Below are 16,727 nucleotides of genomic sequence, written 5' to 3' on the forward strand. Positions count from 1 at the left end.
TGTGACTGAATAAAGTGTCTTATTACCATGTTTGTATAACAAAAAATATGTTCTCCCACACTTTGGTTGGATGATGACGTTTGTCGTTATGAAAGTGCATCATGATCTACATGAGAAAATAATTATATTTTTTCGTTTTATTATAATTTTTAAATATGTTCAAGCTAAAGGTGTTTTGATGTTTTGATTAAGGTGTCAGGCGTATTAAAATGTCAAACTTTTTTATTATACAAGACACAACACACTACAGTATCATAGATTACATATACACAAAATTATACAATAATACATTTATAATTATTATTTTAAAGATATAAAATTAAGTTAAAAATTTTTATTATGATTCCAAAAATAGAAAAAAATTATATTTTATGGACACTATTTATATATTTATTTATAAAGACGTTGCAAATGTTTCACGGATATTTTTTCTAAAAGAAATCTTACCCTAGAAACGTTTGCAAGAGTCAGAAATATTAAACTTAAAAAAAAAAAAAATTGATTTTTTTCAAATTTTTGCATAAATTTTTATTATTAATAATAAAATTAAGTTAATCACGTTGTTCTGATCGTAAAGTTCATTGACTTTATTTATTAATAACAATAATCATCAGATTTTTGTCATTTCTAATTGATTAGTTTATTTACTGAGTTTGTATTTTTTAATTTCACAATTGGCGCCAGATTCCATGATCAGGATGCAGACTAACCGCCGACGGCTCCTGTGACGTACTTAGTACTGTTTCTCACGAAAGACTGTAACTGCTGTGCAGCTCCCTTGAATTATTAATACATATTCAAATATTTGTGTGAGTGCACTTACCTCTCAAAAAAATTAAATTAAAAGAAATATTTTTTTTACGCGAAATAAAATATTAAAAAAAAAAAAATTATAATTGTAATGGTACCGTTATTGCGGCTCCGAGAAATTGACTAAAAACTCTGGTAGCTCCAATGGCAGCATTCAATACTTGATTCCTAACACCTTCCCCACTAGAATTGTCATCGCCGTCATTACTTTCACCACGTGGAAATCCAAAATTAAAATTACTGAACAAAGGTGGTGGGTAAGTGGAACTTGGTTGCCAATCAGAGGGCCTTGGCCTGGTTACTGATTTTTTAGTAGTCGCAATAACTCTAGCCGTTGTTTGTACTAGCGGCATTGAAGTCACTTTAATACCCTAAACATATTTTATTTATTCACGTGTATTCATGTTAAAGATCATTTAACTCGTAGAAATTTACGTTGTAAAAAATTTGCAAACTAGATGATTTAATTTTTTTTGTTGAACAAAAGAAAAAAAAAACAGTTGTTATCCGTTTAATAATTACTAAATGCATATTTATAAATTAAAAAAAAAATTAATTTTACCTTTTTTCTGAGTTTTATTTAAAAAATAAATTTTAAGATTTAAGAAAAATGCTTCAATATTTTTTCTTCAAGGAACAAAATTACACTGCATATATCCTCCCATATTATACTCAGTGTAATCTCCGATTTGACCAAGTAATTTTTCTGATTTTACCGCTCCAGATTACACTGGATATAATCCGAAAGAATATCCCGTATAAATTGAATTATACTCAGTAGAATCTTGGATTTTATAATTTTGTTAAAAATTGTGATATTCAACTTTTTTCTTTTTTAATTTATAAATTTTTTTGAAAATTTGTAAAATTTGTGATTATTAATTTTTTTTTTATTGTTCATTTTTTCATGTATTTTTCAAAAATGCAATGCAATGCATGGATAGAAAATATTTAAGGATCATTTAAGCACAAATTTTTCGATAATTTGGAGTTGAAAAATTTTTAGTAAATATTTTCAAGTGGAGTCGCCATTTTTACGTTTATTTTTTTTTGAACGAAATTTCTATTTGATTTTATTAATGTTTTTTTTTTTTGGAAAAAATAAATAAAAAAATAAACAGTTAAAAAAAATTGATTACCACAATTTTCACAAATTTTCAAATAACTTTATAAATTAAAAAAGAAAAAGTTGAATATTACAATTTTTGAAAAAATTATATAATTTAAGATTCTGCTGAGTATAATTCAAATTATACGGGATATTCTTTCGGATTATATCCCGTGTAATCTGGAGCGGTAAAACCAGAAAAATTACTTGGTCAAATCGGAGATTGCACTGAGTATAATATGGGAGGATATGCAGTGTAAGGCGAGACTTGAAAACAAAGTAATCTCTGAAAATTTAGTTCAATGTTCCAAAAAAGTCAAATTTTTTTGAAAAATACATTTAACATCTAGAAACTTAAACCTCAGAAATATTATTTGAAGTATTTGTTAGTAATTTAGCAAATGAAACTTGTTTCAGCTAAAAAGAGTTAATTTTAGTCTAAAAACTCCGTACTCGGATCTCTTCCGGATTAAAATTCATATTTACTCTGCTGAAAAGAAACTCCAGATTTACTCCGTCCGCAGAGTGTTTTATTTCTTTACTCCGGTACTCCGAGTGACAAAAGTAAAAATTATCTCCCGATTTGTTACAGTGTAGCAATAATTTGTTTATTAAATATCATATATTGAATATTAAATATTAAATATTAAATATCAAATACCAAACTAACCTGAAGTTGTTCTTGTAACCGATTAGCCGGAGTAGATGGTTCAATACCCTGAACTTTCAAAAGTTGAGCAAGTAATGCGGCATTATTGGAATCTGAATTCCCGGAAACTGATAAAGGTGTACGGACTTTAGCCTGACCACTGAGAATCGATCGGAGAAATGTTTCATCATCTTGCGAAAGAACACTTGATCCCTTCACGCCTTTACCAGCTTAACGAAATCAAACAAAAGATATTATTCGCCAATAAAAACTCCAAGCGTCTTCATTTCCAAGAAGAATTATTTTAAAAATCAATTGTTTACCATTTTTTTCCGTATCCTTCAGGAGTTCAAGTAAAAATTTTGCGTCATCTTCCGGAGAAAAAGTCGACGTGACGACTTTAGTGTCTCCCATTAAAGAATTCAGCAATCTAACATCGTTCACATGCTGAGAGGCCGCCTGAACTTGATTGCGGACAGCTGCGGTGGGAATAACTAATTCGGTTATTTGTATCGGCCTAGAAGTTGTTGTCGTAGTGGTCTGCACGGGCCTCCTGATAACGGGTCGCTGGGTTGTCGGTGGAGCGAAAATATTGCGGCCAAATATCGCTTGAAGTAAACCAGCTCCGAAACCGAGCGGTGGTGGTGTTGTTGGCTTGGGTCTATTTATCGGTTTTCCCGTCAATGCTTTTACAGGAGTTTGTTTAATAACAGGAATACTTTCTATGGGTTTTAAAGTAGGTGGTTGCTTTGGAAATGGTTTCCACGTAACTTGGGTGGAAGGTGTCACTGTTGTTGATGATGTGCTTGTCGTACTGGTACTTGTCCTTGTACTTGTAGTGGCTGGAGTTGTTGTAGTTGTAGTGGTGATTGTAGTTGATACAGTAGGTTTGTAACTGGTTGTCGTGGTCGTTGGTGTGGTTGAAGTCACGTCAGTCACCGGTTTCCAAGTGAATGGTTCTCGAGTCGTGATTCTCGCTACTGGTTTTTTCGTTGTCGGCTCCAGTAAATCGATTATTATCGGTGACGACGACGAGTGACCGAAACTCGGGCGAGGAAATGCGTCCAATAAATTCGGCGAAACATTTGATGATTGAATGGCTTTTGGTGAACGTGTTGGCCCAGCTACTTTACTCAGGGCTAACGATAAAATCTGTACCAAAATATTCATTTATTATCATTGAGTTAAATTGGTAATATTATAAATTTTTTAATTCGAAAAATATCGTCTCAAACATATTTGTTTTCGTATATGTTTTTTGTATGTGAAATAAATATTCATTATTAGTATTGAAAGTCGACTAAAATTTACAAGTTAAAAATTTAAAAACTTAAATTAGCCATTTACTGATTTTAACTCTAACTGATTTTTAAAAAATTTTTGCATGATTTATAATGCAAAGCATTGAAAATTACGACTGAAGACATTTTTTGCAACTATTTTCATTTTTAGTCTTGTAAATTGACGGAACCAAATAGATAATTTTATGTAACTTGCAAAAATTGATTCAATATAATTAAAACGAGAAAATTATTGAAATAAATTAAATAATATTACCGTTAGGCAATCAAAGAAAAGTTGTAGTTTGGGCACTTGATTTTTTTTTTTTAATTAATCACTCAAGTAATTTTTTTTTTTTTATTGACTTATCTTGGCCTAAAAAGATTTGTTACATCAAATAGCTATCTAATTCGGTGTCGTTTAATTATAATTAATAATAAACTAAACTGGCATTTCCTTCAATATTTAGCATAAATAGATAGGTATTTGCCTCACTAGACGTGCGTACGCTATATTATGTAAATAGTACAGTTAACTCGCCTCCAGATTGACAGTGATCGTTTTTTTCTAGGGAAAATTTTTTTCATCAGTATTTCTTTTTTTTTTTCAATTATTTTAAGTGACTTAATTTTTATTATAAATTGATTTTTCATATTATTGCTCTAATTAGGACTACATTCTTCTATAATTAATTTAAATCAAGATGTTGTAGACCAAAATTATGTTATAGTTGTTATTTCGTTTGTTTTAACATATATGTCTCATTTAATTAAATTAGCATTAAGGGTCGTATTCTTTTGGATTTTTCAAACGTATTTTCATATGTGAATTCAGTCTATTTATTAATTATAAAAAGAAGGTAAAAAAATATACTCCCGTGTTAAGAACTATAAAACAATTAAGTAAAAAGCTTAAACTCTCAATTTTTGTCTTCTATAAACTTATTCTCGTTATGAGTAAAAGAAATCTAAAAATATTGTATCATGTGTTAATTGAAAGCATTATAAATTACGGTATAACACATTGAGGAGCTTATAATTATATTTAAAAAACTGAGTCTCTGCTAGAAGACATTTGAGGAGCTGATTTTCAAAAGAGTACCTTTTCATATTTTAAAAGAACAGTTCTTTGATCTTTTAAATATTAAGTACTTCAAGAATTATAAAGATTTCTAAATTAAAATCTAATTGTAGCTTTATAACCGATAACACTTTATAGCTAAATTAAATAAGTTCAATAAAAATATTTATAATTGAAGATAACCATTTTTTTGTCTCGATTAATCAAAAATGAAAAGATCCCCTTTTGAAACTCAACTCATTTATAAAAAAAAAAAAAATAATGATAAAGACAGTATGGTGCTATTAAATATTAAGAAAACATTTATTGTTAATTCATTATTTGAGCATTATAATTAATGAAAATATAAATACTGTTGAATGACTATCAACATTAGAAATATATGAATTTCTCTATCTAAAATCAATGTAACTATTTCTCATTAAAGCTCAGTTATCCAGCCGTTTAATAATAGTTGAGGTATGATCCAACTTATTATCTACACGGAAAAAAAATTGTAGAAAGAATTACAATTATCACATCGATGTCCAGAACCAGACTTTCAATATCTTCACTTTCATAATTTTACATTTTAAAATTTTAAATTTACCGTGTTACATCGTAAAAATTAGTACATCGATTAATTTTATACTTATTTTTACGGTGTAACATTTTTTACAAGTCAAATAAATAAACTAAATTTTTTATGTGTTTTTATGTATGCTAAGCAAACATATCTCTCCCTTAGGGGATGTAATAATGACATTCAAATTTTAGTAATTAAAATTTGCATATTAAAATTTTGAATTACAGAAGACAATTAGAAATTAATACAAAGTGTCTATTAACAAAGGATTTAAGAATTAGTATATAGGAAATGGAGACAAGAAGGAAGACTGACGTCATTGTTGTTACCTCGTTCTGTGCCAATGGCGCGTAAAACGTTAATTATCATAGCAATCTGCCACAGAGCGATTCACATAATTGCTGCATGAAAGACCGAGACGTTAAAAAAATAAAAATTAAAAAAAAAAGAAAAAGGAAACAAGTAAATTCTTTGGTGGAGAATACACGCACGCGACCACACGTCGATAGACACGAAAATATAGGGAAGAAAAAATAATAAAAGTGAGAAAAACAAGTTAAGGATGCCTCACGCGCACGATTTGCTACAGTACTGAGAGGTCGATTCGGTTGGCAGGTGACCTCGCTAAGATCGTGCAATTTTCTAAGTACATATGTACACGTATGTGTCTCTATATTTGTATTTATTTATATGAACATAAATACATCGGTACATTACGTTTCTTAACTTGTAATAATGATTAAATGTAATAGTAAATCACGGAAAAAACAAACGTGTCATTTTATTTATTTTTATTTTTATTCCAGAAACTACTGATGATCATGAGGGATGCGATTGGTAATTGATCTTGTTGATCTCTATCTCCCGTTACTTGTCTTGTCGTCAACATTCTTTTATATGATTACATCTATGTACTTATTTATTTATTTTTGAATTTCTTCTTACAACTAATGTCCGAGAATAATTGCAAAAAAAAAAATAGATGCAATAAATAAAGGATTGAATTTTAAACACTTAGTCACTAATGTGTTTTACGGCGTAGCTATTAAATTAAAATTTTTCCACAAAACAATTTTATTATTCAAAGATTTTATTTCAGTATTTAAAAATGACAACATCGATTTTTATTAGCATTTAATTAATTAATTAACAGTCGATTAATTATTTAATTAATTAATTGATTGATTATTATAAAAGTAAATAGTTAACGCAACAGCAATGTGTATTAAATAATAAAATGATTAATTGTTAGATTTAAGATTAATCCTCCAAGTTAAAAGCTATTGGCAATATCTTAACTGATAATTTTTCTCTGGTTCAATAATGACAAACGACTATTAGTGGATTATTGATTAAGTAAAAAGGATAAAAAAATAATAATAAAAATCATAAAATCAGTGAATGTCCAAGTTGCCCCAACGTCTCGACGTCATCGGATGAAGGCCGACGGCAAGGACGTAGTCGTACGTTCACCGTGACTAGCCGCTAAAGACGATAATAGCATACCCGCTACCGCTATAACTAACCACCAGTTTATAACGTTTTATCACATATATATATATATATATATATATATATATATATATATATATATATATATATATATATATATATGGATTGCGTTGGCGTTTCGAAATAAGAATTGACTCCGAGTAGTGACCCACGACAGAAAGACCCCGTCTGGAAGTGTGTATATATATACACGAACAGCATAAACAGCGTTTGCGTTACACACTATCAATTGATCTCAACCCACCACCTGGTTTTCTCCAATAAAAAACTAAACCAACTCACTATATTTGACTCACGCGGACGATTATTTTTTTTTTTAAACTTCTCGCTCGAACGCTCTCGCTAGAGTTTACTCTTGGATTGGAAATAACCAATCCGATAATAAGGATAATAATAATAATAATAACAATGATAGTGACAGCAATGGTAACCCCAAATGACGGGACATAGATTACTGAGTTGAGCAATTCTCTTGGGTTAGATAAAGTGAGAGTGCTACGACTAATTCTATTCCTATTTGATTGTCCAGATAACGAGAATCGTCGGATACAGATATTTTTTAAGTAACTTACCTTGTTTGCTAACTGCCGTTCGACTTCGGTTAACGTCTTTGGCGTAGAGCCTATTGAATTTGAGTTGTCACTTGATTGAAGCTGAAAAAATTTATTTTTCTTATTAGTCATCGGTGATTTTTAATATTTTATAAATCACTAATGTGACGGCCAAATTATTGATACTTTTTTATTCTCAGAATCTTTAATTTTTTCAGAATTATATTAAATTTTTTTTTTCATTGAAAATATTGATCAGATAAAAAAGATATTCATGTGCTTGTAAGTGTAACACTACAATTTTCTTAATTATTTCAAAGTAATTTTTACGAAATTAATTTCTTTTACAGACTTGAAAATAAAGATAAACGTTTTATGATTGATGAAAATATTAACTTAATTCAAAAGAAAGAATCTTTTTCCAAGAATAAGGGAATTATTTTGAAAAATTTTTTTGTCTTGAATCAAGCACAGAAGTTTTCGAACCTAGTAAAAATTGACTATTTTAAGAATTTTTTTTCTCGATTCAAGATAATCAAATTTCTGAAAATGATTCTTAGTATCAAGTTAATTTTTCCATTTATGTATGAATAGTTATTTTCCGTCTCTCGAATACTTTAATTACGATTGAGAAAAAATATTAGAATTTTAATAATTTTGCTATGAAAACCCATATCATAATTCAATAATTATTTTTTTTTATTGCACTACATAAATAATATTATTCAATACTGCAATCGGTGATTCTAACAAAAATTACAGATTTTCTTTTAACTCAACATATTTTAAATGGTTTCTATGGTCTTTAAGACCAGCTTGGGATTCGAACCCAGGCCTAGCCGGTGAGTTATTGAAATATCGTTAAAATGTTGTAGTTGATTAAATAAAATTATTAAATTAAAAATAAATTATGTTTTCTATATTGTGCTTGATTTTAAGTTCATCTCCTGGTGTATTTTTATCGATGATTGTACTAAATTAAAAAAAAAAAAATGTAGGGGATTTTAATTTGAATATTAAAAGGTCGCTCGATAAAACCTAAAGTAATGCAGGAATAAAAAAAAAAATAATGAGCGACTTTTCAAAATTTTAATTTTGAACTGAAACTTTCAGAAACTTATCTTTTTTTTGGTCTATAAAATTATACCGTAATGAGAAAAAAAAATTAAAAAAAAAAAAATTCGATTTTTGACGATTTTTGAAATTTAAAAAAATTTGTAGCGACCTCTTAAAAAAATTTTTTTGGAGCTGTCCTTTAGAGAGGGCTCTTAAAACATCAAAAACTAAAATTTTTTCACTCGAGACTCAAAAAAAAAAAAAATAGTCGGCTTTTTTGCGCCACCCTAATATACATACCACATATAAACTTTTAAGCCACATGTATTTTCTGAATCAGCTCGACGAACTGAGTCAGAAAATAGCAAAATTTTCCTAAAGTTCCGCCATAGGGACAAATGAGGAGCTGATTTTCAAAAGGGTACCTTTTTATATTTTAAAAGAACAGTTGTTTGATCTTTTAAATATTAAGTACTTCAAGAATTATAAAGATTTCTAAATGAAAATCGAATTGTAGCTTCATAACCGATAGCACTTTATAGCTAAACTAAAAAAATTCAATGAAAATATTTATAATTCAAGATAACCATTTTTTTGTCTCGATTAATCAAAAATGAAAAAATTCCCTTTTGAAACTCAACTCCTCAAATGCAATAGTTAGATTTTTATGAAATCTACTAAAAACACTGAGTAATTTTTTATATTTGAGATAATTAGATATGATAAATAATTTTTAATTATTTTCCCTAGTGCTTTCGGAAAATTCTTTATATTTTAAAAAAAAAATTTATAAAAATAGAATCTAACTTGAAAATAAATCAATCGAATAATCAATAAAAAAAAATTACCAATGAATTAAGAAAAGCAAGATCATCAAAAGTACTTCCAAAGGCAGTTTGATGAGGGACGTCTATCGTCGTAAACGGTGACAGCGTTGATTCACTGATTGTATTAGTGGTCGGTAGTGCCGATGACGGTGGTGGTGAAGTAGTTGGTGCGACTGTGGTGGTTGTCAGAAAAGTGGTTGGTCTGCTAGTTGGAGATATTGTTGTCGAGGTGGTTGTTGTGGTAGGCGGCGTTGTCGAAGATGTTGTCGTTGCCGCAGTAGTAGAGGCTGTAGTTGTAGAAGTAGAAGAAGTAGTAGTAGTAGTTGGTGCTGCTGTTGTTGTTGTCGTCGTTGTCGTTGTAGTTGTTGTTGGTGTTGTCGTTGTCGTAGTAGCTGGCGTTGTAGTAGTAGAAGTAGTACTGGTGGTGGTGGTGGTGGCGCTGCTGCTGCTGCTGCTGCTGCTGCTGGTGATTGTATTGGTGGTTGCATCAGTGCTCGTGATCGAAGTGTCTCGAGCCAACTGGTTGGCGTCCAACACGGGGGTGAGGACCTCCGAGAGTGGATTTATGGGACGCGCCGTGATCGCCGATCTCGACTCGTCCTGTGTAACATAATTATGTGAGCGACGTTGATAATATCTACTACATTGGAATAATCGAGACCTGAACCTTTCTAGGACCAAACGTCATTCGCTAATGTACATGAGAATATATACTGTACATCGTACATAGACATCCACACACACCAAAAGAAGTTTTATTTTAAAATTACTGTCAAAATCACCGTAATGGGAGATATCCATAAATTTTGACCTGATTATAATTTTTTTAATAATTATTCACAAATAAAATGTATACAATAAAAAATTTTGCGTCAAAAAATTTTTGTGTGAAATTTTTAACACTTTTATGTGTAAATTTAACATTTATTGTGTTGAATTAACACAAAAAAGTGTTAAATATTTAACACAAAATTTTTTAACGCATTGACGCAAAATTATTTACTGTGTAAAAAATTATTTAAAAGTATTACTAGTTATTACGGTGATATACCGGTACACAGAGAAAAAAAATTTACTTGAATCAAGTAAATAATTTTGAAGAACTTTATCTTCTTGATTTGAGTGAAAAAATTCTTAAACTAAGTAATTATTCTAGAAAATTTCACTAGATTCAAGAATCTTTTCGTCTTGATTCAAGACAATGAAACTTTTCAGAGTTATTTTCTTGGTTCAAAAATTTTTCTCTTGATTTAAATTAATTTTTTTTTTATGGAGATAATAATAATTATCAAAAATTAATAAGAAAAATTATTACTTTTGATGATTACCCGTGAAAAAAACTTTTGATATGGCCTGATACCTCCATATACAATTTTTTGACAAAAGGAATACCCTCCTTATGAAGGAGTTGTTTGAGATGAATTATAAAATCAAAAAATTTTTTTTTACTTTTCTGAAGAGCTTATCTGATATTTATTTTTACTTTAATCGACTACAAACCCAATTTTTGTTTGATAAATTGTGGTCGTTTACAAATTACGAGAAAAAATAGAAAATTGAAAAATTTGAATAGATTTTGTTTTATTTTCAGATGTAGCTGAATATGGCCATATATTATTTCAAACCATTGACGGCCAGATCAGATTTTTTTTTTTTTTCACGGGTATATTATTAAAAAGTACAGTAAAATTGAAAAAATACAATCATGATTTTAAGAAGGTTTTATAAAATTAAATATTATTAATGATATATTTAAATGATATTTTTCTATCTAATCGATTATTGTTAAAGTAAGTAAAAAAAAAAATTTAACAGTTAGTTTCATGAAACTAAAATCAAGTTTTCTAGAAAATACAAAAATTCTAAAATGTATAATAATGATATTTAATATGTAATTTATTTCTTTCTATCGAACTTTAAAAAATATATATAATTAAAAAAAAAATTATATAAACGTAATACAGTTTGGTAATTTTTCTCACGAATTTAACAGTAAACTTCTTTTCATATATACACTGATGTACTCACACTGTACTCGCAAAGTACTTACTTGTAAAATGTTAGATGCAACGGACGGTTTAGTTGTTATACCAAAGATCTGATCCAAAGGATCTTTCCACCGGTTGTTGTCCTGAGCAGTTGTCCCTTGCCCTTGGATATTATTGTTCGTTAGAATATCCAACGACGGTAGTGAACCTGCATCGGGACCCTGATGGGAGGCGCTCTGAAATAAACGATGTTAATAAAAATAAAAATGATAAAACTCGACAAGTCCCTAGCAAGTAGGGAATGCGATACATACAGAAATAGAGTTTATTTCAACACTCACGATACGTGAATTATTTGACGGCTGAGTGTCATTGGTCCAGTAGTTGATAAACTTCTCCTGAAACAGCACAGTGTTCAATTCAGCGATGTCAATAGATTTGCATCAGGCATAAATCACCGACAGCATTTTATTTTTTTATTTTATTTATCTATCTCTGTCTTTGGCTCTCTACTTACCTGTCCGATGTACACGGTACTGCGTTGACCTCCGGCCTCTTTAGTCCTGCTGGCCTTGTCCCTCTCAATGTCCTGAATAATACGACCACCCTGCGAATTTACGCTCGAGGGTGTCGCGCCCAAAGGTGGTCCAGCTGTTCGCGACGACGCGTCTGTTACCTATATCATACCACACAATTATTTTATTAACATCATTGATTTTATTGTTTTAAACTACCCCTTGCACTTTTTCCCAAAAAACTTTGAAAAAATTTATAGTATAAGCTTTTTTTAAGTGCAATCAAGTGAAAGTTTTTAACATGTGCAATTTTTTGTGCAAATATTTACAATTTTACGGAAATAATAAAATTATTTATGTACAAAATAATTATAATTAAGAAAAATAAGTATCGTACTTCGAATTCCCTGAAAATTGAGACAAGCTGATTTTATATCAACTAAAATAAAATAGTTCAGAGTAATTTTTGATATTTCGATCATAAAGTAAGAATTTTCAAGTAAAAGAACAGAAGAAAAGCGTTAAAATGCAGTTAAGTACCATGAAAATAAAACAATAGTTAATAAATTGATAAAAAATATTAAAAAAATAAATAAATAAATAAATAAGAGGCCGGTAATATTAAAAAAACGATAAAGGTACCATTGTCGTAGTGGTGGGCTGGGTATTGACGTTACCGATGCCGGGCAATAAAGTAGGGTCGGCAAATTGATTAGGGTCTTCATCAGCTCCATTATAATTGATAGAATTATCGGCTAGTCCGAGATTAATCCGGCTTCGGTAACCATTATTGATCTGGTCTCCACTAACATTGGTGAGTAGAGTCATGTTTCCCGGACGATTATTAGAACTCGCGGCGGCACTACCATTGTTATTATTCATTGGTTGATTAACGTTATTAGCCTGGTTGTTATTGTTATTCTTATTTTGGAGAAGAACCTGGGTCTGGGGCGTGGGCCTGTTAGTGGTTGTGCTTGTGCTAAGCGAAAAGACAACTTCTACCGGGTTGCTCGGCGGGTCCGGTATTACCGTTCCATTCGGGAACTTCCGCACCAGCTTCCCGTCCGGAAAGATCCCGAAGATCACGTACGGGCTGTCGATGTTCCGGGCGTCTATCAAGTTGTCTTCCGGTCGTTTTCGGACAATCGTCTTGTTTGGGTAGATCCCGTAAACGTGGTAGTCCCGGAGAGGAGTTTTTGTTGATGAGCTGGCGCTTAAACGAGGTGCTGGAGTCATTCTTGAGCCGCCGAAACGACCGGAATAAGCTGTTGTCGATGCCATGGTTGTTGGTGATGGTTTCGTTGGCATTTCTGTTGATGACACTGTTGTCATCATTTCTGGACTTGCTGATGTTGCAATCAACATACTTGATGATCCTGTCGTCGTTTCTGGACTCGCTGTTGTTGTAGTCGACATACTTGATGATGATGGTGATGATGAAAATGATAATGGTAATGATTGGACAGTGACAGGAATAGTTGTCGACTCTGTGACAGATGAAGGAAGTTCTGTTGTGGTAGGAAGAGAATTATCAGCTTGAGAGGTTGAGGAAAGAATTGTCGTATCAGGAATAGATGTTGTTGACTCTGACGAAGGACTAGTCGTTGACAGAGGGAGTTCAGTGGTGGTGGTGGTGGTGGTGGTGGTGGTGGTGGTGGTAGTAGTAGCAGTTTGTTGAAAACTTGGTGTCGTTTGAGCGGTTGATGTCATTTCGTCCTGGAAAGTCGTAACAGAATTAGGACCCTCGGTACTGGTGGTGGTTGTTTCTAGGGCTCGGGTGGTTGTGGTTGTAGTTGTTGATGGATTAGTCGTTACTTCAGCATCCCCTGGACTAGTTGGTACACTATCTACAGCTTCTACATTAGGAGTTTGTTCAATTACTTCTGGTTCTAAAGTTGTAGCTATTACTTCGGAGCTAAAGTTAGTCGTTACATTAGTGTCATCAACTAGTTCTGAGTAAGCCAGTGTTGTAGTTATTTCTGAGTTAAAATTAGTCGTTACATTGTTATTATTATCATTAGTACTATTGTTGTTATTGTTATTATTAGTTGTAACGTCAGTTGACGGATAGGTCGTGCTACGAGTTAGTGTCATATCTACTTCATTAATTTCTTCCTGAGAAAAACGGTTCATTGTTTCTATCTCTACTGTTTCAGGGGTTGGTATTGTCGTAACTTCAGCAATTATCGACTCTGTTAGCGATTGAGTTGTAGGCTCAACCGTAGTTACAATTTGGTTTAATACTTCGGGGATTTTTACAGTGGGATAAATTTGTTCAATTGGATCTAATTTTATGGTTGACTTTTCTACTGAATTCTCAGTAATTCCTACCATATTATCTACTTCAGTTAAATTTCTATTGTCTATAAATCCACCTAACATCCGCGGTTCAGATTTGTCGCTCTTAGAAGAAATTTCTTTCAGCAGCGTTGAATTTGCGTCTAATGAAAAAATATCCATCAGTCGTTTCATCATCAACGACAACAATTCATCGTCTATCGGACGCGCATCATCTAATGCTGTTTCATTAGATTCAATAGGCGCAAATGTAGTCTCAATTATCGAAGTAGTTTGATCGACTTGAGATGATTCTGTAGAATTATAAATTTCAGGAGTTTCCGTCGAAGTTTGTTCTTCTGTTACCGCACCCTCGGTTGTAAGAGTTTCCCCTATTTGTGATCTAACTTCCAGCGAATCAGGCAACGATTTAAAATTATTTATCTCATTAGTAATAGTAATTACTTCTGTTGTTGAAGTAGATTCAGTTTGAACAGAAACATCCAGTGTTGACAAAGTAGTTAATTCCATTAAGTCAGACGTAGTACTTTCTGGAAATGAAGTTTTATCTTCAAAATTTGCCATTATTACTTTAATGGGTTCTTCCGTGGTAGTAGGGACCGTGGAAGTTTCCTCAGTTGTAATAATTTCTACAGTAGTGGTAATTGCATCTGCTTCAGAAGTTGTATAAACTTCGGTATTCATTTCAGTGGTAAGATAATTATCGTTTGTAGAATTAACGAGTACCGGCGTGGTATTCAGAGAGTCAGGAGTACCATCAATGCTAGAATTATTAATAAACTCAGGGTTAAAAGGGCTCGGGTTTATCTCAGTGGTCTCAGGAAGACTCGTGCTTGGATCCACGGTCTGCGTGGTAGCGGTTGAACTACTACTAGTGCTAGTAATAGTATAAGTGCTGGTTATATCTGCCTGAGTTGTTGTTTCTAAATTCGGGGAATCCATTACCACTGTTAAGTTATCATTATCATTATTGTTATTATTATTATCATCTTTAATAGTAGTAACTACTGGTTCTACGGTTGTCACTATTACTTCAGTAGAGTAATTATAAGCGTTATTCGAATCGTTAGAGGGTCTATCAGTGACGATCGTGTTGGCTACCTTGCCAATCCCACCTAGATGCTGTTCTATTTCATTATTTATGTTGACTGTCTCCAGGGCTTGGTAATAAGTTAGTACTTTGGGCTCACCGGGGCTCGATATCGAGACCGGTATCGATGGCTTCTTGGCCTGTAAACAAAAACGCGGTGCCAAGGTGCTGTACAGTTTTTTTTATTACTCGTGTGCATCAAGTGAAATGTCTAATTTACATTTAAGTTACTATTTTACACTACTTTACATAAAAATTATAGCTAGAAAATTTAGTGTAGGGTACTCAGGAGTTGTGAGGTCTACACAGAAAAAAAAATTTATTTGAATCAAGTAAATAATTTTGAAGAAATTCATCTTCTTGATTTGAGTAGAAAAATTCTTAAACTAAGAAATTTTTCTTGGTTTAAGTAAATTTTACTTAATTTAAGAATTTTTCATCTTGATTGAAGACAATTAAACTCTTCAAAATTATTTTCTTGGTTCAAGAATATTTCTCTTGATTAGTTAGTTTTTTTTTCAGTGTAGTTAAGAGATATTTGTAATGATAAAAAAATTATCAATAAATTTTTATTAATTATTGTTCAAAGGCATTCTCTATAAAATATAAATAAAAAGGATCATTTTTAATATTGAAAAGAATGAAATTAAATATTTGATAAATAATCATGGTAATTTCAAAATAAGACTGATTATTGATCTCAAAACATTTAACTATAGTGCAAAATTATGTATTTAATTAATTTAACCCCTCAGCATTCACGTGAATTTTTCGGTAATCTTTACTCTCATGATGAGAGATTTGCTCACGTTTAATCTGCATGCGGCCGAACAGCTATACAGTTACGAAGACACACAAACTGGCCCGAACGTTACCGAAAGTAAAATTTTTTTTTTTTACACCTGTAATCCCGTGATGAGAAGAATGCTCACAATTTCCGACGCGTATGAGAAAAATATTTTTTTATAAATTATATATAATATTAAAGCATTTCAAAAGTTTATAATTTAAAAACAGATAAAATTACTCGAAGGTAAAAAAAATTTCATCTATCCTTTCCATTTGAAAAAAAAAAAGTTATCATTGTTTTAAATCGAACTCATAACGCGACACTTTCACTAGCTTAACTTGTATGTATATATCTATGTAACAGAGTTTTTCAATGTCATTTTAACCGCCTCTAAGATGTCTGAATAACTTTAAAATTTGCACAAATATCAAGAACTGATGACAATAGAATAATTAAATAACTTTATGGTACACTAAGAGAAAAAATTTCTTATGAAAAAAATGGGCATTGTTGTGACAAGGAAGTAATTTGCTGCAAATTTTCAACAATTTTATTTCTTAGCTGAAGAAATGCAAATTTTTCTTACAGTAACTTTCTGGTTGAAAAA

The 16,727-nt window shown here is 31.1% G+C and overlaps 1 protein-coding gene across 1 annotated transcript in view; it reads right to left on the reverse strand.

Annotated features, from left to right (window-relative positions):
* Positions 1–246: 246 nt before the first annotated feature.
* Positions 247–16,727, reverse strand: part of LOC141534109 (uncharacterized) — a 45,473-nt gene continuing 28,992 nt past the window's right edge. The window contains exons 9-18 of the mRNA XM_074253246.1: positions 12,585–15,470; positions 11,945–12,103; positions 11,742–11,825; positions 11,490–11,663; positions 9,461–10,039; positions 7,578–7,658; positions 2,891–3,719; positions 2,589–2,797; positions 909–1,181; positions 247–777 (exon numbers count right to left, since the gene is read on the reverse strand). Coding sequence (XP_074109347.1) covers positions 706–777; positions 909–1,181; positions 2,589–2,797; positions 2,891–3,719; positions 7,578–7,658; positions 9,461–10,039; positions 11,490–11,663; positions 11,742–11,825; positions 11,945–12,103; positions 12,585–15,470 — 5,346 coding nt within the window. The 3' untranslated portion in view covers positions 247–705. The remainder of the gene's footprint in view (positions 778–908; positions 1,182–2,588; positions 2,798–2,890; positions 3,720–7,577; positions 7,659–9,460; positions 10,040–11,489; positions 11,664–11,741; positions 11,826–11,944; positions 12,104–12,584; positions 15,471–16,727) is intronic.

The sequence above is a fragment of the Cotesia typhae genome, unplaced genomic scaffold (genome assembly GCF_013202065.1).
Source record: "Cotesia typhae breed Kobodo isofemale line unplaced genomic scaffold, CoteBio_Ctyphae scaffold_13, whole genome shotgun sequence".
NCBI lineage: Eukaryota > Metazoa > Arthropoda > Insecta > Hymenoptera > Braconidae > Cotesia > Cotesia typhae.